This window comes from Cervus canadensis, chromosome 28 (assembly GCF_019320065.1).
Source record: "Cervus canadensis isolate Bull #8, Minnesota chromosome 28, ASM1932006v1, whole genome shotgun sequence".
NCBI classification, from domain to species: Eukaryota; Metazoa; Chordata; class Mammalia; order Artiodactyla; family Cervidae; genus Cervus; species Cervus canadensis.
The window spans coordinates 51,343,734-51,366,716 of record NC_057413.1 but is presented as its reverse complement, the minus strand read 5'-3'; the positions used below and the strand labels follow the sequence as shown (position 1 = coordinate 51,366,716).

The 22,983-nt window shown below is 40.7% G+C and overlaps 1 protein-coding gene across 6 annotated transcripts in view; it reads left to right on the top strand.

Moving 5' to 3' along the window:
* Positions 1-22,748, top strand: part of ADGRF1 (adhesion G protein-coupled receptor F1) — a 53,105-nt gene extending 30,357 nt beyond the window's left edge. For 5 of the 6 annotated variants that reach the window (XM_043450010.1, XM_043450009.1, XM_043450012.1 and 2 more), the window contains 11 exons: positions 382-555; positions 4,746-4,846; positions 5,687-5,745; positions 8,710-8,861; positions 10,272-10,435; positions 12,280-12,468; positions 14,167-15,540; positions 17,307-17,348; positions 18,325-18,384; positions 21,796-21,862; positions 22,525-22,748. In XM_043450010.1, the coding sequence (XP_043305945.1) occupies positions 382-555; positions 4,746-4,846; positions 5,687-5,745; positions 8,710-8,861; positions 10,272-10,435; positions 12,280-12,468; positions 14,167-15,540; positions 17,307-17,348; positions 18,325-18,384; positions 21,796-21,862; positions 22,525-22,613 (2,471 nt within the window). In that variant the 3' untranslated portion in view covers positions 22,614-22,748. The remainder of the gene's footprint in view (positions 1-381; positions 556-4,745; positions 4,847-5,686; positions 5,746-8,709; positions 8,862-10,271; positions 10,436-12,279; positions 12,469-14,166; positions 15,541-17,306; positions 17,349-18,324; positions 18,385-21,795; positions 21,863-22,524) is intronic. The other variant, XM_043450014.1, reaches the window with a different exon arrangement.
* Positions 22,749-22,983: the final 235 nt, after the last annotated feature.

Here is a 22,983-nt window from a genome sequence, read left to right as displayed (position 1 = left end):
TGGGTTGAGAAGATCCCCTGGGGAAGGGAACAGCTACCCACTCCAGTATTCTTGCCTGGAGAATTCCATGGACAGAGGAGCCTGGTGGGCAACAGTCTATAGGGTCAAAAAGAGTTGGACACGACTGAGCAACAAACACTTTCACTTTCACTTCTCAAGATATTTGATTGTTGTTTGCTGGCTTTCTGATCCAACCTCAGTATCTATGGAGCAAGATGTTTCCTTAACTTTAAACATGCTTGTTTCCATTTTGGTTTAGCTTTTGGAGAGAGATACCTCTAGCTTTTGGTTCATATTCTGTGTCAAAGCCAAGGATGAGAACTCAGCTATAGCCAGTTTATGAAAAAGGCCCGGTGAGACCAAGCTCTGTTTTTCCTGCAGACTGTGGCTACCAGAACGGGGTCCTGCGCTGTGCCTGTGAAGACAGCTACTCTTGGTTTCCTCCCCAGTGCCTCGACCCCCAGAATTGCTCCCTTCTCAAGGCAGGATCACTCCAGAGCTGTGACTGTCATCCCAGCAACCTCACCCAGAGCGTCTATTTCTGTGAGAGAACAAGTAAGCACCTATGGATACCCAGAGGGGAGCCCAGGGCGCCTCCCACCTCCACAAGTGACAGAGAGGAAAAGGACTCCTAGATCTGCATCCCGATGTTTCTCTTTGCCTCCCAGAGGAGAGCTAGTGTTTACAGGGAGATGGAAAAGCAGTGATGACGTACCGTCATCATTAGGCTTGGCTGGACACACTGAGAAATTTGGAAGTGCAGAAAATTCAGATATGCAAGTTGGTGTTTGGGTGCCAGTTTATCCTGGAGGTACATCTACTTCACCTCGACAATTCTATGATTCTTCTGAAATTTAGGGAGATTCCCTGGGATTCCAAATCAGGGAACAGCCTGAGTAAATAATGTTTTCTTTCCACTTCTTGGGCCAACATCAATTTCCAGAAAATAAAAATTCAGAGGTGTGAAACAGGGAGGGTTATCTAGTAATTACAGTGAAAGAAATGCTCTAAATTGCCAACAAATATGTGTACTGAATGAACTGCCAAAACTAAACGGAAGTTGAAAGTCTAGCTTAGGAAACCAGTGGATTCTGAAGGAGCTACTGCCAGCTTAGGTTGATGTTCAGTGTATGCTATGGTGACCCGGATGATGTGGGCCCCCAACAGACCAAATGACTTCAGGAAATGTCCCCAGTGACTAGTCCAGTTATCTTGAAGCTCCAGAGTTTAGTAGAGTGGAGCAAAGAGTAAAGGAGGGCCTGAAATAGCCCAGCTTCCCTGGGTATCCCTCGGTCCCTTTCCCAGGACCACAGCAATTCAGGTTAAGGTGATGCTTATTTAGTTACTTATTTATTTTTAAAACTGTATTGAAATACAGTTGATTTACAATGTTGTGTTTAATTTCTACTATACAGCAAAGAGGCTCAGATACACACACACACACACACACACACACACGTATGCATCTGTGCATGCCAAGGTGCCTCAGTTGTGTTTGACTCATTGCAGCCCAATGGACTGTAACCTGCCAGGCTCCTCTGTCCATGGGATTCTCCAGGCAAGAATACTGGGGTGGGTTGCATGCCCTCCTCCAGGGGATCTTCCCGACCCAAAGAGTGAACCCATGTTTCCTATGTCTCCTACACTGGCAGGAGTGTTCTTTACCACTAGCACCACCTGGGAAGTCCATATACATATGTATATGTATATGTGTATATATACACATATATATACATATATTCTTTTCCATTATGGTTTATCAAAGGATATTGGATATAGTTCCCTGTGTTATACAGTAGGACCTATTGATTATCTATCTTATATATAATACTTTGCATCTGCTAATCCTAAATGACTAATCCTTTCCTCCCCAAATAACATGTAATTATTAAGCACCATCTTTATACCCAGATCGGGAGCAAATTCTGGGAGGTCACTATAATGCATTTCTCTTGCTGTTGATGAATTAGCAAGCTGCTTGCGGTGGCCAGATTGTTAACACATGTAAAAAGACAATGTCATATTTTCAATAGATTTTGATGGAATCCTACTCTTTGAAGAGTGGTCCATTTCTGATCCATCTTTGGGAGAATATAAACATGAATCAGACAGGGATTACATTCACAAGGATCTTTCCCAAATAGAGTGGGAATGTATACACATGAGGTGTGTTCACAGGTAGATGTGTAGGTGTAAAGGCTGGAAGGGAGGTATGGATAAAGTACTGTAGGAATTTAAAGGAGAGAAAGACACTTTTTATATGGGACCTAGGGAAGGTCTTGCAAAAGAGATGGATTTAACCAAGTCCTGAATGAAAGACACAAGATTTGTCCATCCAGAGGTAGGGAATAGCCTGTCCCAGAGCAGAAAGGCACCAGTGATATGTAAGCAAGGGTTAAGTTGGAATTAGCAAATAGTGATTTTTAAAAACATTTTTTTTTCAATAGGGACAATGTTTAAGCTCAGTGCCTAAATTGAGATATATTTCATTGCTAGTGACTGTTGTTTGTAACCACATATGAGTGCTTACTTGCTTACCTGCTTATAAGGTCATCCCCTTCATCGGTCATATCTTTGCCATTGCAGAGGGGCTTATGTAACTCAATGAAGTCATGAGCCATGCCACTGGAGGAAGAAATAGCACCCCATCTCAGTAAAGGAGAAAGGGAAAGATATACCCATCTGAAGCAGAGTTCCAAGGAAGGTCAAGGAGAGATAAGAAAGCCTTCTTAAGTTTACAATACAAAATAATAGAGGGAAATAATAGAATGCGAAAGACTTGGGATCTCTTCAAGAAAATTAGAGATACCAAGGGAACATTCCATGCAAAGATGGGCACAATAAAGGACAGAAACAGTATGGACCTAACAGAAGCAGAGATGGCAAGAATACAGAGAAGAACTATACCAAAAAGGTCTTAATGACCCAGATAACCATCATGGTGTGGTCACTCACCTAGAGCCAGACATCCTGCAGTGTGAAGTCAAGTGGGACCTAAGTGCCATCACTACGAACAAAGTTAGTGGAGGTGATGGAATTCCAGCTGAGCAATTTCAAATCCTAAAAGATGACGCTGTTAAAGTGCTACACTCTACATGCCGGCAAACTTGGAAAATTTAGCAGTGGTCGCAGGGCTGGAAAAGGTCAGTTTTCATTCCAATCCCAAAGAAGGGCAATGCCAGAGAATGTTCAAACTGCTCTACTGTACAATTGCGCTCGTTTCACTGGCTAGCAAAGTAATGCTCAAAATCCTTCAATCTAAGCTTCAGCAGTAGGTGAACGGAGAACTTCCAGCTGTACAAGCTGGATTTTATTTTATTTTATTTCATTTTTTCAAGTTGGATTTTAAAAAGGCAAAGGAACCAGAGGTCAAATTGCCAACATCCGTTAGATCATAGGAAAAGCAAGGGAATTTCAGAAAAGTATCTACTTCATTGACTACACTAAACCCCTTGACTGTGTGGATCACAGTACACTGTGGAAAATTCTCAAAGGAATGGGAATACTAGACCTCCTTACCTGTCTCCTGAGAAACCTGTATGCAGGTCAAGAATCAACAGTTAGAACAGGACATGGAACAATGGACTGGTTCCAAATTGGGAAAGGAGTATGTCAAGGCTGTATATTGTCCATGCTTATTTAACTTCGATTCAGAGTATATCACGTGAAATGCAGGGCTGGATGAATCACCAGCTGGAATCAAGATTGCCAGGAGAAATATCAACAACCTCAGATACGTAGATGATGCTTCTCTTATGGCAGAAAGTGGAGAGGAACTAGAGTCTCTTGATAAAGGTGAAAGAGGAGAGTAAAAAAGCTCGCTTGAAACTCAGCATTCAAAAAACTAAGATCATGGCATCTGGTCCCATCATTTCATGGCAAATAGAAAGGGAAAAAGTGGAAACAATGAGAGACTTTATTTTCTTGGGCTCCAAAATCACTGTGGATGGTGACTGCAGTCATGAAGTTAAAAGACGTTTGCTCCTTGGAAAGAAAGCTATGACAAACCTAGACAGTATGTTAAAAACTAGAGACATCTCTTTGCTGACAAAGGCCCATATAGTCAAAGCTAGGTTTTTTTCTAATAGTCATGTACAGATGTGTGATTTGGACCACAAAGAAGGCTGAGTGCCAAAAAATTGAAGCTTTCAAATTGTGTTGCTGGAGAAAACTCTTGAGAGTCCTTTGGACTGCAAGGAGTTCAAACTAATCAATCCTAGGGAATCAACCTTGAACTTTCATTGGAAGGACTGATGCTGAAGCTGAAGCTGTAATACTTTGGCCACCTGATACAAAGAGCTGTCTCATTGGAAAAGTCCCTGATGCTGAGAAAGATTGAAGGCAAAAGGAGAAGGGGCTGCAGAGGATGAGATGGATAGATAGCATCACTGACTCACTGAACATGAATTCGAGCAAGTTCCAGGAGATAGTGAAGGCCAAGGAAGACTGAAGTGCTGTAGTCCTTGGAATATCAAAGAGTCAGCCATGACCTAGCCACTGAACAACAGCAAAAGGTAGTCTTGATTACTGCAATTTCCCATTATGTTCCAAAGCCACAAAAGAGAAGTATTTTTCTTCCTGTATTACTTACTTTAGGGGAACATTCATCATAAAAAGAAATTGACCAAAAAAATAAAAAAAGAATTGAAGTACCACTGTCAAATAGATGGGCTGAATTAGACTTGTAATTTTATGCTATATCAAGTGAGTAATTTTCATCTCTGTAAATTTCTTTTTTTCCATAGAGGTTTGGGGTACTTTCAAAATTAATGAAAAATTTACAGAAGACCTTTTGGACTCATCTTCTGCTATGTACGCCAAATATGCCACTGGAATTGAAATGCAGGTAAGCATTTGCCCCTTATTATATAAGAACTTATTGGTTAAACATAAGTTCAGATGTTTCTAATTCAACATGTTTATTTAACACATATTCTTCATTCATTTTTCAATTAGTTCTTACATAGCAGTTACTCTGCCCACAAGGAATATATTTTAAACATATTCTTTCAAGGAGTATTAAGCAGCTGACCTCTTCTCATTCTTTTAGTGCTTGGTTTTGCTCATTCATTAGCGTAATATTAAACCAAGCCTTATTGATTATTTTCTGATTTTTATTTGTCAAAAGAAAGTTTTCATGATCTGAGTGCAATTGTCAACATTTGGGATTTTTTTCCTTAAAGAAGTCTCTCTTGTTAGAAGCTAAAGAGAGTTCCTCTCCAAAATTCTGGACTTGATACTGAAGTCACATAAAATTACCTCTGTCTAGGCTGGTGGTTCAGGTGTGGTCCTAACTGAAGGCATGCACAAATGCTTCACAGGTAGATTCAGTTTAGGCATCTGTTGGAATAAAGGGCTTATTTAGGGGAAGGAAAAGATGGGCTTGGGGTGAATTTATTATACTGTCTGGTACCCAGTTCATCCTCTAATCTAAGAAATTGCTTCTCCGTTCTTTATTAGCCACCTCAAAATTACAGCGTATGTGTGTGCACAGGTGTGTGAGTGTTCATTCTCTGCTCTCATTTGAAGAGTATTTCTGCAACACACAATTACCTCCCGCCATGTCTCTTTCCTTTGCTCATTGCTTCAGTTGGTTTGTTTATTGTCTGCATCCACTTTTTTGCTCAAATGTCTTTCTTGTGTGGGGACAAAGATCAACACATTGCCCTTTGCTCTCTTTGTAAAGCTAAAGGAAGCATACAAAGAAATCCAGGGTTTTGAATCCGTTCGAGTCACCCAGTTTCGGTAAGTACCACAGTGGTCTTAGAAGGGCCTCCCCAGAGCCAAGTAGGATGTCTCGTGCTGTTTCCAAGTGACCACGACAGAAAATAGGTCAGAACTGGTCTTTGATGTAGGATTCTCGCTAAAGCTGGATAAAAGTCTGTGATGCTTGAAAAAATCTGAAGAAGAAAGCCTATATTCTCACTTAAATGTTTTTGCAAGCATAAATCAGAATCTAGAAACTAGAATCAGAAACCCAGATGGCAGGGCAGAGCTTGGAAAGAAGCAGGAAGGCATGAATAGGAAGGGGCGAGGGGTGGGGATGAGGGTCGTGGGTTGTGAAGGAATGGGTTTGCTCCTCAGCAGAGAGGGTGTAATGTTGTATAACTGGGACCCAGAAGGGGCTCCTTGGGTAAAATATTAAATTTTTTGTGTAGATATCATGTATGCACCATACTTCAAAGCCCAGTAGTCATTGTCTACAGCAAATAGAGAGATATTTAGTAAATTATCCTTTTGTTTATACTTTAATTCAAAAGCTATTTGGTTAGTTACCCATGTGTGTATTGATTACCAGCTATTTCTAGTCTGCTAGAGGAAGTGACTTAGAGGTCAGAGAATTTAGCTTCTTATATTTTTTTTCCATAGTTAAAGAATAGTTACAGGAAATTTTCAGTAACATTTGTTACAAATATATTGTTTTGACCATTATCCTTTAAGTCTTCTCATATACTTACAAAAAGGCTCACATGTATAATATTCTTTAAAATTTAGTGCTAGGAAACACTCTGCTTCTTTTTTCTTATATCAACATCTATATAATTCATGTAACTTCTATTTCTGACTCTGTCGTTATTGAATTCACAGACAAAATTGAAAAGTAGTCAACAGTTTTGTATTCAATATTCACATTTTTCTTTTCCTTGGTCCTGGTTTTCTATTTATATTTCTAATTTATATTCCACCAAATTTTCTATCTATCTATCTTACAAATTGTCTCCAATAATTCATAGACAAAATCACAGTAGAAGTGGATTTGTCTATAAAATGCAACTATTTGGGTCTTACTCTTTACATATATGATCTAAAGTAAACTTTAATCTCTCACTCTCTCTATTTATCTGTCAAACAGAACTATTAATAGCTCTGAAATCTGATTGAAAGTCAATTACATAAAATGAAATAATAAGTAGAAAAATACTTTTCAAACACTATAGAAGAGCCGTATCAATGAAACAATACTGTGACCATTACAACCTAAAATGGTATTCGGGTTTATTTATTGTGAGTTCAATGTACCTCAATGTTAGTTCAATGAAGTGATTAAGAATTTGACCTTTGGAGTAATTTCTTTTTTTAATCTAAAAAAAAAGAAAAAAAATTGAGCTTAAGAGAGCCAGAGGTTCTTATCCATCAGTTAATAACTTTTAAGAAATATTAATTTATTTGGCTACACCAGGTCTTAGTTGTGGCCCACAGAATCATTTTAGTTGTGGCATGCAAACTCTTTGTTGCAGCATGTAGGATCTAGTTCCCTAACCAGGGATCAAACTCGGGCCCCCTACGTTGGGAACTTGGAGTCTTAGCCATTTGACCATCAGGGAAGTCCCCATCAATTAATAATTTATGGCCTGACCCAACTTCTTTTTAGGACTTTGTTCCCTTACCTATAAAATGAGAATAACCCTAAGCCTAACCCTCACTGAATCGCAGGATTAAATTAATATATATTTATCTCACTGGCTTTCATAACTTCAAATACCATCTGTATGCAGGTGGGTTCTACATGTGTTACTTGACTTCAGCCTCTCCCCTAAATTCCAGACTCAAATATCCAATGCCTATTAACATCTCCAGTTGATTTTGTAGTAGACATGTCAAATGTAACACGTCCAAAATGGGGGTCTTCCATCTCCCCCCATCATAACCTTTCACATTCTTCTCCCGCCATCTTCCCCATCTCAGTTCCAGAGATGCTATTCTCCTCATTGTACAGACCCAAATCTTAGAGCTCTCCGAGCTTATTTTAGGGACTTTTTCTGGCTGTGTCACATCTTAGCTATAGCACGTGGGTCTTTCACTGCAGCACATGGATTCTCAAGCTGTGGCACGTGGGCTTAGCTGCTCCACAGCATGTGGGATCTTAGTTCTCTGACCAGGGATGGAAACTGCATCCCCTGCATTGCAGGGTGGCCTCTTCACCACTGGACCACCAGGGAAGTCCCAATATGCTTTTTAAAAGACCTGGATGAAGAAACTTTATTTTGAAATTTTTATCGGATATAGTTGATTTACAACGTTGTCTTAGTTTCAAGTATACAACCAAGTGAATTAGTTATACATACATTTATCCACCCTTTGTAGATTATTTTCCCATATAGGTGATTACAGTGTATGGAGTAGACTTTCCTGTGCTATACAATAGGTGCTTATTAGCTACCTATTTTATATATCAGTTCAGTTCAGTCACACAATCCTTTCTGACTTTTTGCAACCCCATGGACTGGAGCAGGCCAGGCTTCCCTGTCCATCAGCGACTCCCCAAGCTTGCTCAAACTCATGTCCATCAAGTCAGGATGCCATCCAACCACCTCATCCTCTGTTGTCCCCTTCTCCTCCAGCCTTCAATCTCTTCCTAAAATCTGGGAAAGATTTTGTATACAGTGGTGTGTATATGTCACTTCCAGGCTTCCAATTTATCCTTGCCCCCATGTTAAACCCTGGTAACCATGTTTGTTTTTTATATCTGTAACTCTATCCCTGAACTGGTCTCTCATAACACTTAACAAAATTTAGAATTATATATATTTATATATAGTGGTTATTTTTTTCTATTTTCCTTGCCTTCTCCATCAGCATGTAAGCTCCATGTAGGCAAAAATCAAATCTGTTTGATCTATTCCTACAGACCTAATGTCACCCCCACAGAGTAAGCTCTGAGAGACTTAACAAGTAAATCTCATTTTTCTTTCCACGTCATCACTGTAGAGAAGGAAGCATCGTTGTTGGGTATGAAGTTGTTGGTTCCAGCAACACATATGAGCTCCTGTCGGGCATTGAGCAGATGGTTGAGAAGGCTAAGACATATCTGCGCCAGCTGTATGCGCTAGAAGAGGACTCTTTCAGAGTGTACAGAGAAGGTAATGCTGGATTCTGTAGAATTAGGTTGCCTGTATACGGGCTCAGACACTCAGTCATGTGGGACTCTTTGTGACCCTGTGGACTGTAACCTGCCAGGTCCTTCTGTCCATGGGATTTTCCAGGCAAGAATAATGAAATGGGCTGCCATTTCCTCCTCCAGGGGATCTTCCCAGACCAAGGATTGAACCTGCATCTCCTGCATCAGCAGGTGGATTCTTTATCACTAAGCCACCTGAGAAGCTCCAGGGAAGTAGGTTAGGGGAACCTAATTAGGAGATTGTGTATTGGAGATGTTCCCAAAACAGAACTGATCTAAGACTGACTTTATCAAGCAGCTGTTCCCTCCTCCCCAACTCCCACCAGGATGAAACTCAATTTCAGCTGACTGTTTCAGACTCTTGCTCATGGGTGATCTGACCTCTTATTCTTAATGTAAGTGTCATGCAAGACTGATTCACTGCAGGCTCTGTTGGAAATGATTCAGCAATAGTTTACTGGTGTCCATGTTGAAAGAGCCCTGGGGCTGATGACATTCCTAAATTATAATCCAAGGGACCCAGGAAAGAATGCATTTTTTTCAGGTCTTTCACATACACAAACACACAGAGAAATATGCAGGCCCACACACTCCACTTCATTTCTTCAAATGTTTGAAAAAGTCTTTGCATTCAATTTCCATCTCTCTTACTAAGATTTTTGCCACTTTCAGCATGTATTCAACAAATATTTACTAAGTGTACAAAGTGCTTAGACACTTAAGACAGAGCAGTGAGGAAAAGAAACAAAAACCATAGTCCTTGTGGTTCTTCCTTCTCCCAGTCACAATCATGGTAAGAACATATTATGAAGGGCCTGGTGCAAGGGGAACTAAGTGTCTGGTCATGATGTGAGAAGCTTTTAAAGGGGAACAGAGTGGGACATGTCACCCCCAAATGGCAACTACCTGTCTTTTAACCCTTTCATGCCTACTTTGTCCCACAGTATCTTGAAGCTTATCTGGTATTCTAGCATTCCCTTAGAGAGGGTAGGTATTTTCTGGGAGGGATCACACCTTGGCTTGTTCTCAGCGAATATTTACTATTTGATAGCTCACTTAAAGTCATATTGTTGGCCTAGATTACATACCTGGAGGGAAAGGGGGCCAGACATGGGGAGGGCAGAACATCAGGAAAGAGGAAAAGGGACTGATGGGGGTAAAGCTGGACATCAAAGATAAACTTCTCCTACTCCTGAATTTTGCCTAGGCTTGGCTCTGAAAATATGACTTCTAAAGCATTGCTATTAATATATAGTTTATATAGAGAGTGTCAAAACATTCTAAAGCACTGCTATTAATACATAGTTTATAGAGAGTGTCAAGACATTCTTCTACTATTTCTATTCTTTTCTCTATTTCTATTTTTTTCCAGCCCAGTGTAACAGCATTGCCTTGGGATTTGGGTCTGAGAATGATGAGTACACTCTTCCCTGTAGCCGCGGCTACATCGGAAGCATCACGGTCAGGTGCCAATCCTCTGGGTGGCGTATCCTCAGGGAGATGTGTGTGCTCTCTGAGCTGGAAGAACTGAAGAAGGTAAAACAAAAAAAGGCATTTCCACTTTGCATACTTGCCCTGGTTTTGAGTTTCACAGTGGGTGTCTCCAGTGAACCCTCCTGTACGTGTAATATGTATCAGTTTGTCTCATTGGTCAGATGTCGATGATGTCAGACCCTGGGAAACCCAGGGAGTGTAGCCAGGAGTAGTGAGCCTAAGTGGCAGCTGAGAATGCCAGAAATGTCGGATTGGATGGTTTTGGGGGGAGGGTGCTGCAGAGGCGTGAATCAATGCTGTAGAGGGCTACCATAGATGGCAGAACAGCAACTGAATCCAGAAAGCCTGGGAATTGAAGATCTAAGTGAAGGTGTTAAGTCCGAAGCCATAACCTTAGTACAAGTGAAGCTGTCATGTGTTAGAAATGGGGGTAGGGAGTGGGTCAGCCAGAGGTGAACCATATAGAATGAGAGAACTACAATGGCTCTCTAGGGCCATGCATCTTACCAATTTCATCCAATAGATTGGAAAAGGAGAGACTAGGAGCCTAATGGTCCCTCAGGTAGCAATAGTGTTGAACTAGAAACGTGGTCACTTGATTAGGACTATGACCTTCATATGACCTCTCAGGAAGATTCAAGTACTTAAGACTTGATAAATAGAAAAATGGAAGCAAATGGTGACGAGTTAAAACTCAGGTGTGGAAAAGGGACTCCAAGACCAGTTCACAAATATCATCCTGCAAACAGACCTTCATAGTGAACAGGGTTTCAGTCCCAGACAGATACCCTGCTTCAGAAGCAAAGAACCCACCATGGTATTCACCAAGGGACTGGGGAAGGTTTACTGCTCCCTTTCCGGACCTCAGTTTCTCATCTGTAAACTTGGGAGGGAGGCTGGAGCAGATGACTTCTGGGGCTTATCCTTTTCCTTGCCTTCTTTGCTTCAAGCTCTGGACATAACCATAGCTGGGACTAGGCCACCCCAGGGTATAAGGACAAGCAGATCCCAGGTGCCTGAGGCAGAGAACAGCTCTGTCAACGAGAAGAGTAAAAAGGAAAACAGAGGGATCTGGGTTCCTGGGTTGACAGTCTTTGAGTAAGGAGAATATCCCTTCTAGCTGCCTTCCAAATTAGCTCAGTGTTGAGGCTTCAGGAAAAAGTAAAACCCCAACTCCAGTGACCAAGTGTAGTCAAATCTCCACATACATCCCTTTAAATCCTCTATAGCATTGGTCCCTAACCTTTTTGGCCCTAGGGACCAGTTTGGAAGGCAATTTTTTCATGGACTGGGAGGTAGAGGAGTGGTTTCTGGATGATTTAAGCACATTACATTTATTGCGCACTTTATTTCTATTAGTATTACATCAGCTCCACCTCAGATAATCAGGCTTTAGATTCTGGAGGTTGGGGACCCCTGCTCTACAGGGATTTCTCAGCATAATAAAAATGGATATAACATTTAGTGCCAAGCAGACCATGCCTTTCCGCTTCCTAGCGGGGTACTGTTTGGAAAGTCACTGAATCTCACTGAACTTCAGGTTCTGTATAATTAGGGTAAGAATTTATGTAAAAATGCTTTTTAATGAAACTCTTCAAATTTTAATTTCCTTAATCAAAATGAAAATAAGCATGGTACCTCTTTTAAAGGGTAGTGTAAGGACGAAATCAAATCAGTGAATCCCCAGTGAGGCATTTAGAACAGTGTATGGGAAACAGAAAGCACTGGATGACTGCCACTGCCGTGTTACTGTCATCGTTATATGATTATCCTAGGTTATCACGCACCATACAAGAGTTAGTTATATGTGGCCATGACGCTGATTTAAGTCTGACGAAGCACAAGCATTACATTGTGTCCTAGAATGTGACCATTTCTGTTCCTAGAATTTAAGTGAGCTCGCCAGCAACAACACTGACACTGAGGCGGCTGTGTCGTCTCTGGTGCAGAAGCTTGCGATGGTCATTCAGCAAAGCCCGTCAACCACAGCTGGGAACCTGGCTTCCGTGGTGTCAATTCTGGGCAGAATCTCATCTCTGAAGGAAAGCTTCACGGTGTCCAATTTGACAATGGAGGTAAGGTCTGCGTGAGCTCAAACGGCTCACTTTAGATGTTCGATATGGTCAGAGGAATGGCAGAAGCCCCAGTTGATAAGACGCTGTTGAAAAGGACCAAAGAGCCATGTAACAGTCTTTGTGTGAGCTTTGCTGGTTCCTCTGCAATGTGTAAGAAACCCCTGGGGTCAATTATGTGTGTACAAAGTAAGAGGGAGCTGCCTCCAGGCAGGCCGCCTGGGTGGCACCTGGCTAAAGGAAAGGTGTAAGTCTCTGACCTGCCTGACCCTGAATGACACAGGTGCCAACTTTCTGATACTTAATATTGAGTCTGCAGTTTTTCCTTCCTGTGGCTGTAAACTCTGACTCTAGTATATTAAATTTAGTGCATTTTAAGAACTCCATTTCTTGAGTGGGGAATTCATGATTTAGTTTGGATATTTTAAAATTAACTTTAAAAATTCCTCAAATAAGACATGCTCACTATAAGATATGCAAATAAACAAAAAGAAAAATAAGCGATATGTAATCTTGTCACTCTAGAATGGCCACTGCTTACATTTTAGGTGTTATCTCAGTGCCTAGAAGATTGACAAGGGACGCACAGCAGGTACTCAATAACTATTTGTTAAATAAATATCCTTCCAAAAATTTTGGATGTGTGCATTTTATATGTTAAAGTATATAATATTTTACAAAATTGGGTTTTATATTATGTATACTGTTACATAATCATACAATGGTCCTTAACTATATAAGGTGAACATTATATGTCAGAAGTGACATTAAATGTGAATAAGTTAAACTCCCTGAAACAAAGATGCTCAGATCTATTTTTTTCAAAAAGCCTGACTATGTATTAATGAGACCAAGTAAAACAAAATGACACACAAAAAAAGTTAAAAATGAAATAAAGGGGAAAATAGAGCTGCACACCCAAACCAAAAGAAGGCAGAGGTTGCTGAAAGCAGTAAAAGAAACCCACTATGGGATTTGAGCCAGGAGTCACAGAGAGTTCAGGGTGAGTCTCAGCTAGAGTGACAGATACCCAGAGCAGATGCCTGGGGACCAGAGCCGTTGAGAGTGAGTGAGGCTCCTGGTAAAGAAAACACTGCCTTTCAGGGATGTTTGGAAAAGGAACGTCTTAAATTAAGACTGACCCTTAAAACCCACAGCTCAATTCAATGCTTCCTTGTTGCATGTCCAGGGTTTAAGAATTTTTGCTTTTTAGTTTCCTCTGTTAATGTCATAAATATACATGAATTAAAGCTTGAACATTTGTGACATGAATTTAGAACTTCTGATGTTAGCAAAATAAATATAATATGGTAGAGTAGTTACAAGGAACATCTCACTCTTGGACCCTCAGCCTGAGGAGTCTTGCAGTCCTGTTTGCTATCTCAGAAGGAAGAAAATGCACATTTTGCAGCCCCCATTGCAGCATTCTCCTCCTTCATGCCTAAACCCTGTTTGGTTTATGAATTCCTGGCAGGTGTTCACCCCAGAACTGACATGATTCTGTGGATCTTTTTTCCTTAGCCCAGAGCTTTCCCTGTGTGGAGCACCATGCTGTATTTCACTGCTAAGTTTTACTGTGTGATCCTCGACTGAGCCAATTCTCTGGGCAATTTTCTTGAGCTTAAGATTAGTGACTATCCATCCATAGTCCTCTGACCAGTTTACTCAAAATCCAAATTGACTTTCATCCTTGTATTTCAGAATGTCATCAATATAGCTGATCACATCCTTAATTCAGCTTCGCTAACCAACTGGACAGTGTTACTGCAGAAAGAAAAGGATGCCAGTTCCCAGTTACTAGCATCACTGGAAAACATCAGCGCTCTGGTACCTTCAACAGCTCTGCCTCTGAATTTTTCTCGAGACTTCATTAACTGGAAAGGGATTCCAGTATCTGCAAATCTCAGCAATCAAAGTTACAATTATGAGACTGAATTTCCCCGCCAAAATACCCCCAGTCCCATCACAGGCCATGTGTTTATTGGCCCAGGACAATTCAAGAAGCACTTTCCATATACTATCATCAGCATGACCTCTTTGACCCTGGGGAACATTCTACCCATTGCCAAAAATACAAATGCTCAGGTTAATGGGCCCCTGATATCCGTTATTATCCCAAACTCTTCCATCGATGAAATTTCCCTGACTTTTTCTAAGATGAAATTGAATCTAAGCCAACCTCATTGTGTGTTTTGGGATTTCAGTCATTTGCAGTGGAGAGATACCGGCTGCCACCTAGAGAACGAAACTGCAAACTCGGTGACATGCCTCTGTACTCACCTGACCTCCTTCTCCGTGCTGATGTCCCCCATTGTCCCCCCTGCCATCGTTCCCATTGTGAAATGGATCACCTTTGTGGGGCTGGGGGTCTCCATCGGAAGTCTCATCTTATGCCTGACCATCGAAGGTCTGTTTTGGAAGCGGGTCAACAAAAACCAAACCTCACACAGCCGTCACATCTGCATAGTGAACATAGCTCTGTGCCTCCTGATTGCAGACGTCTGGTTTATTGTCGCCGCCACGGTGGACTCCACGGCAAATTCTTCTGGCATCTGCACAGCTGCCGTATTCTTTGCACACTTTTTCTACCTCTCCTTGTTCTTCTGGATGCTTCTGCTCGGGTTCCTGCTGGCATATCGGGTGATCTTCGTGTTCCATCACATGGCCACACCTTTGATGGTGGCTGTTGGGTTCTGCTTGGGCTACGGGTGCCCTCTCATTATATCCATCGTCACCATTGCGGTCACGCAGCCCAGCAATGGCTACAAAAGGAAGGATGCATGTTGGCTTAACTGGTCCAATGGGAGCAAGCCTCTCTTGGCCTTTGCGGTTCCTGCCCTGACTGTTGTGGCTGTAAATTTGGCGGTGGTGCTATTAGTTCTCACGAAGCTCTGGAGGCCAGCTATTGGAGAAAGGCTGGCCCAGGACAACAAGGTCACTGTCATGCGCATAGGGAGGAGCCTCCTCATCCTGACCCCTCTTCTGGGGCTCACCTGGGGTTTCGGCATAGCAACAATGGTGGACAGCCAGAATCTGTCTTGGCACATTATTTTTGCATTTCTCAATGCATTCCAGGTAAGAACAATGAGAATAACCTATTGTATAATCAGGTAACTGGAGTGTAGAGAATTGAGGATGGGGAGGCCACTCTGGAGATGATCTCATCTCCTTGCCTCCAGCAGGACTATTCCAAACAAAACTGCCTGCAACAGTGAACAGAAGAAAAAGATCCATTTTTTCCCCAATAGTTATTCTCATACTGAGGCAGAATATTAGGCTTCTTCAGTAATCCATTCCAGGGTTTTACAAGTTCGAATTCACGTAGCTAGCACTCACCTCCCTTGCTGTTGACTCAGTCGTCTTCATCTTGTGCTGATCTCTATGAAGGCACTCAGGGAAAGGGAAATAAATCAAGAATACTTTTTGAGTCTGAATGGTGCCAAGGAAGTCCCTAGTGTGCCACAGAGCAGAGCCTGGCCAACTGCAGGCAGCGCTGTTTTTGTAAATAAAGTTTCATGGGACCACAGCCACGCCAGTTCATTTACACAGGGTCTGTGACTGTTTCCCTTACACGGACAGAGCTGAGCAGTTGTAAGAATCTGGATGACCTGCAAAACCAGAAATATTTACTCTCGGACTCTTTACAGAAAAGGTTTGCGGACCTCTGCTGCCAAGCACAGGTTTTATACGCCATGATCAGGGAGTGTTCAGTGAGTAGGAGGGCAAAATATTCCTTAGATTTGGAGAATCTGGAAAAGAGTCCTCAAGCCTGGTTCAAGGAACATTGGCTGGGTCTCCTACCCTGGACAATGTCTCAGGGTAGTGGTGGTTAAAGGTTTGTGCTCTGGAGTTAAATAGCTCTGGACTCAAATATATCATGTTATCCAACTGTGTGACTGCTAACAAGTTATTTAATTTTTCTATCCTCAATTCTTTTATCTGGTGAACAGGGATAATATTATTATCTGTGTGCTCTGGTGGTGGTGCTCAGTCGTGTCTGACTCTTGAGACCCCGTGGACTGTAACCTGCCAGCCTCCTCTGTCCATGGGATTCACCAGGCGAGAATACTGGAGTGGGTTGCCATTTCCTACCCAGGGAGTCTTCCCCACCCAGGGGTGGAACCCAGGTCTCCTACGTCTCCTGAATTGGCAGGTGGATTGTTTACCACTCTGCCACCTGGGAAACCCAATTATTACCTGTATCTTAGAGTAAATACAAGGGTTCAATGAGATCATTCAGTACTTAGCACTGTGCCTGGCACAGAGTAAGTGCTCAGTAAATGCCTCCAGAAAGCAGGTGGTTCTCCACCTACTTCAGCAAACTGGGGTACATTTAGGTGGTGACCCAAAGACTGTCATGGAGAGCACACACCTCATGGGGACAGGTGTAGGGAGCTTTCATCCAGGGCCCTTGGTGACATGCTATCTGAATAGGCACCAACTGAGGGTGCTCCAACCAGGAGGAGGGTTTCAGTCATAAGATGCTCAGTTGGCGTTTGTTTAATGTCTAAAGAAAGCCTAAGACACAGAAGCAAATGGAAGTTCTTTATTTGGGGTTTAGGATGACACAAAGGGGAACATGAAGCTCCACATGTGTTTCAAACTTTATTTACTCAATAATTTAATTAGTAACAACAACAAAAATGTTTGAGTACTTTGTGTTAACCCAGGCACTGTGGAGGTTTCATAGTATCCTTCTCTTCAGGGAACCCACAGCCAATAGGGGGACAGACAAGGAAATAATTTCAATGTTGGAGGATATAGTAGAATAATGATAATATAAAAACTTTCTTTCTGGAAATGGAAGAGATAATATATGTGCTTTATTCCTTCATTTAAAGGGTCTTTTCATCTTATGTTTTGGAATTCTCTTGGATAGTAAGGTATGTATATTCATTTCTCTCTTCCTCCTTTAATCCAGGAATCTAATCCCTCCCCTTCAGTTCTAAGATCCTTATTCATATATAAGAGGTTAGACCATGGGTACTTTCATAAAAAAGTTCTATAATTTTACAAAAGGCAGGTTCAGTCAGGATACAAAGAAACTAAACGATCTTTGCTGATAATGGAGCTATAGTGAATCAACCACAACATATAATGTGACCATTGTAGAAAAAAGGGGGAAACTTGATTTTACTTTCAAATTTTGACTTGGCATAATTAGCCAGCAAAAAAAACTTCCCTTATGTTTGAAAAGCCTATTTATTTCTATGTTTCTAGAATTTTATATAGTAAATATTTTGTAGCCTCTAACATGAAATAAAATTCTTAATGAAGGATGGCTAATGCAAGTAAAAGATAATAGAAAAAAACTTATACTACTTTCGTTATTTTTCCAAGCTTTTAGCAATTCTGCCGAGAGAAGTAAAGATAGTAAGCTAATAAATGTAGCCTTTGTTTTAATAAGAAGATAAGGATATTTTATAAATATTATAATTGTTGTTGTACATGCCCTCAAACTCCTGTTTACAAAGAAGTAATTTGCTTTCTTCTGGATTGGAAGGATTGTAAGGAAATAATTAAATAAAAATAAATAATTCTGTGGTTTTCACCATTTAGTCAGTGAGGAGACTCTTCACTTCAAAGATAAACTTCAAGTTAGCAATTATTGCCAGTTACTAATGTCTAGAATCTGAATTATTATAGCTTTTGGTACTGTCATTCTTTGTTTCATTCTAGATTTGTTTATAAGAAAAGACATAAAAGAAAAATCCTTTCATCAGATCCCTATGCTTACAGTCTATTAAATACCGCTGGGAAATACTATTACTAAATAACAATTTTACTAGTTTTGTTCTTGATATATCTATGTGTGACTGCATATGGGTAGCTCCTCAATATTTATTTTTTGCCCTATAGCTGCGACAGCTGCTGCTCAACAAGTTGTCTCCTTTAAGCTGCTGGGACCAGGCATCAAAGGTAATTATCTCCTGCTACCATGGAGGCAGTTTGTGAAGTTTTGTACTTTTTACACAGTCCCACAACAGGCCCAGTTTTGTGTAAACCCATTTAGTTTCTGTTGCCATTATATTCCTGGTATCTGGCACGATGTCCAGCATACACTCACTATTCACCAGAAAGTTTTTCAGTGAGTGAGTGAGTGAATGAGTGAGTGAATGAATGAATGCAAATGTGTGGAAAGCTTCAAAGATGCTCAGGCATGGGGGTCTGCAGTGTTCTTGCGAGCAAATTCATTTGAAGCGTATCACTTGCTGTAGTCTGACTTGTCTCCCAACATCTAGAATCAATGGCGTCTTTCTCTCTGCCTAACTTTCTGGATCTCCTATAGACCCCTTTTCCTACTCTAGAAAAGCAGAGTGGAAAGTCTTCATTAACTTCTAATATAAAAAATTCTTCCTTTGAATTTTCTCTCTTACGCTGGTATAACTAACTTTGTCCCTTGCAATTTTAGCTCTTTAGTCCACAAACTGCCAAGTTTGTATGGAGACAGGATTTCTGTTTTCTTTGCCACAAATGTGCAATCCGTGTAAGGAACCATATAGTTAGAAACAAAAGTACTTGCCTCCCTATTTAGTATTTTTGACATTACCTCATACTTTTGTCTTTCAGTAAGACATGGAAGGTCTTTCAGAAAGGATTCTAAAGCAGAAATTTCTGTGTTTGATAAAAATCAATTGACCTAAATGCATGAAGAAAATACATAGATATTTAGAGTTCTTTTTAATATGGGATAATACAAACTTTTGAAATAAAGAAACAATGAGGCAATTCGCTTTTGGCGTTGAAGTGATTTTCCTGGGTCTGCATTTCATTGGAGAGTGCTGTGAATTAGGACCCATGACTCAGGAATTGAGAGACCTGCCCTGTATTTCTGACTCTGTAACCAACTGATTGTGTGATCATAGGAAAGTCACTTAGTACCTTTTGGTCTCATGTTCTCAAACTGTAAAAATTCAGTGTTGGACTAGTTACTCAAAGCAGAAGTTCTAATGCTCTGTGATTTTAATTGTATGTCTTGAAGAATTAAAATGCCTTGAGCCAGAAAATGTGAAATTAATGAATCATTCTCTACTATTAAGAAAAGAAGGTTCATTATTAGAGAAATGCAAATCAAAACTACAATGCGGTACCATCTCACACCAGACAGAATGGCCATCATCAAAAAATCTACAAACAATAAATGCTGGAGAAGGTGTAGAGAAAAGGGAATTCTCTTGCATTGTTGGTGGGAATGCAAATTAATACAGTCACTATGGAGAACAGTATGGAGATTCCTTTAAAAACTAAGAATAAAACTACCATGGCTTCCACTGTGGCTCAAACTAAAAAATTTGCCTGCCAATACGGGACACCTAGGTTCCATCCTTGGGTCAGAAAGATCCCCTGAAGAAGCGAATGGCAACCCACTCCAGTATTCTTGCCTAGAGAATGCCATGGACAGAGGAACCTGGCATGCTATACTCCATGGGGTCACAAAGAGTCAGATATGACTGAGTGACTAACACTTTCACTTTTCAAAACTACCATATGACTGAACAATCCCACTAGTGAGCTGAGAAAACCATAATTGAAAAAGACAAATGTACCCCAAAGTTCATCGCAGCACTATTTACAATACCTAGGACCCGGAAGCAATCTAGATGTCAATCAACAGATGAATGGATAAAGAATGTGTGGTACATATGTACAATGGATTATTCAGTCAGTTCAGTCACTCAGTTGTGTCTGACTCTTTGCGACCCCATGGACTACAGCACGCCAGGCCTCCGTGTCCATCACCAACTTCTGGAATTTACTCAAACTCATATCCATTGCGTCGGTGATGCCATCCAACCATCTCATTCTCTGTTGTCCCCTTCTCCTGCCTTCAATCTTTCCCAGCATCAGGGTCTTTTCCAATGAGTCAGTTCTTTGCATCAGGTGGCCAAAGTATTGGAGTTTCAGCTTCAACATCAGTCCTTCCAATGAATATTCAGGACTGATCTCCTTTAGGATGGACTGGTTGGATCTCCTTGCAGTCCCAGGGACTCTCAAGAGTCTTCTCCAACACCATGGTTCAAAAGCATCAATTCTTCTGTGCTCAGCTTTCTTTATAGTCCAACTTTCATATCCATACATGACTACTGGAAAAACCATAGCCTTGACTAGACAGACCTTCATTGGCAAAGTAATGTCTCTGCTTTTTAATACGCTGTCTAGGTTGGTCATAACTTTTCTGCCAAGGAGTAAGTGTCTTTTTCACAATGTCACAATGGAATATTATTCACCAGAAAAGAACACGTTTGAGTCAGTTCTAATGAGGTGGATGAACCTAGAACCTATTATACAGAGTGAAGTAAGTCAGAAAGAGAAAAACAAATATCAAATATTAACAAGTATATATGGAATCTAGAAAGGTGGTACTGATGAGCGTATTTGTAGGCAACGATGGAGACACAGATGTAGAGAATAGACTCGTGGACACAGTAGGGGAAGGAAAGGGTGGGATGAATTGAGACAGTAGCATTGAAACATACACATTGCCATATGTAAAATAGAAAGCCAGTGGAAATTTGCTATATGATCCAGGGAGCCCAAACCCAGTGCTCTGTGACAGACTAGAGGGGTGGGATGGAGTGGGAGGGAGGCTCAAGAGGGAAGAGACATGTGTATGTTAGGTATACCTATGGCTGATTTCAGGTTGATGTATGGCAGAAACCAGCACAGTATTTTATAATATATCCTCCAATTAAAAGTAAATTTAAAAAAAAAAGAAGGAGTTACAGCCTGTGTGACTGCATTAAAGATAAACCTTTAGTAAAGTAAGACAGGACACCCCCCCCCCATCCTACAAAACAGGGAGTCAGAATTTTCCTCATTGGATAATCAAAGAAAGAAAAACACTCAAAAGTAAAATAAAACAAACCCCAAAGTAAAGATGCCCAACAGTGTTTTTTTTTCTCCCTGTTTCTAACATAAAGTGTTCACTTTTCAGAAGGCAGCTGTGGTCAGTGAGGGCTTCACATCTTCTCCGCTTGTACTCCTCCAGTTTCACTTTCTGGAGAAGGCAATGGCAACCCACTCCAGTACCCCTTGCCTGGAAAATCCCATGGATGGAGGAGCCTGGTGGGCTGCCAGTCTATGGGGTTGCACAGAGTCGGACACGGCTGAAGCGACTTAGCAGCAGCAGCAGTTTCACTTTCAAATTAGGTGACAAAAATGAGATTTTTGTCTCCTGAGTAGGTGACAGAAATGAGATTTTCATCTTCAAAGCACATTTGGCAGAAGAAAAGATGAGTATTTGTAATCTCCTGAGGGAATGTGAAGGAATAAGGAAGCACGTGAAAGAATACTTTGAATGCCTAAGTGACTTGGTTTTCTTTGGTGCAGCAGAAGTTATCAGATTCATCTGTCAAACTCAGATTCGAAAAGACTTTCAACCCATTCCAACCGAAAGGTGAGTAAAAACAGACCAAAGTTTCCAAAGGGTAGGAAGAAAGAATATGAATCTGTCATGGGTAATTCACTTTAGATTCTGATCAAAATTCCTTGAATTTCAGATAAAGTTCAGGTGTCTTAACTTGAAAAAGCATTTCCCACCCCAAATGCTCAATGTGGTCATCCAAAAGCTTTGGGTCTTGTTATCACTGCCATCAACCAGTCTGAGGGCTTTTGTGGGCAGCGTTGGGGGATAATACGTTATTTGTGTAATTAAAGGTCTTCGGGTTAAAATAAAGGAATGCGTAGCTATACATGACAAAAAGTACACCAAAATCAGCCTGAGGGCTTTTAATAAATCTCTTTACCTTTTTGGACATTGATTCATTATCAGTAAAATGAAAAACTAAGAGACCACTAAGGTTCCTTCCAGCAGTAACCTTCAGTGGTCTCAAACCTTTATCTCACTCCCCAGGATCTGAAAATGTGGGGTTTCTCTTCTCAAATGAGAGAAATCTGAGAGATGTAAGCTTCGATGGCATTAATAAAATGCGGGTCTACACTAAGTTATTCATGAAACTGTCAGAATTGTAAAGAATTGCATAGGCTTACTCTAATTTTGATCTTATGCTTGTTCCAACATAACAGCAATAATTCTTATTCTCTTTTTTCCTCTTTTAGGCCACTATGTATTTTCCTATACTAGAGAATCCTCACATGACATCATGCTAACTCAGTTTTCATCAGTTGAACAAAGCAGGGAATCCTAAAATCAAGGATAATTTTATTTTATTTTTTTTTTAGTAAATCGACATTCAGAGCTCAATGTCAGCAAAGAAATGATATTCAATGGAATTTTCTGATTTAAAAATCTGGAAATAAAATAAGGAACTTTCAGCAGCTTCATGACCACCATCTTTTATCTTCAATTAAATGGAGAGATTTATTTCTGTACGGTTTGATTTAAAGGAATCGCTTCATAAATGTAGAAGATTAGTTTTGTGTCAGAAATTTTGTCAGTTGTACTAGCTTCTCACTGCCACAAACTGTGGTTTCCTTTTTCATAAGTTAGCATTATGCATGTGACATTTCCAATTATCTGAATTGGAATAAGGAAATGTCATGAAATCACTTTAAATA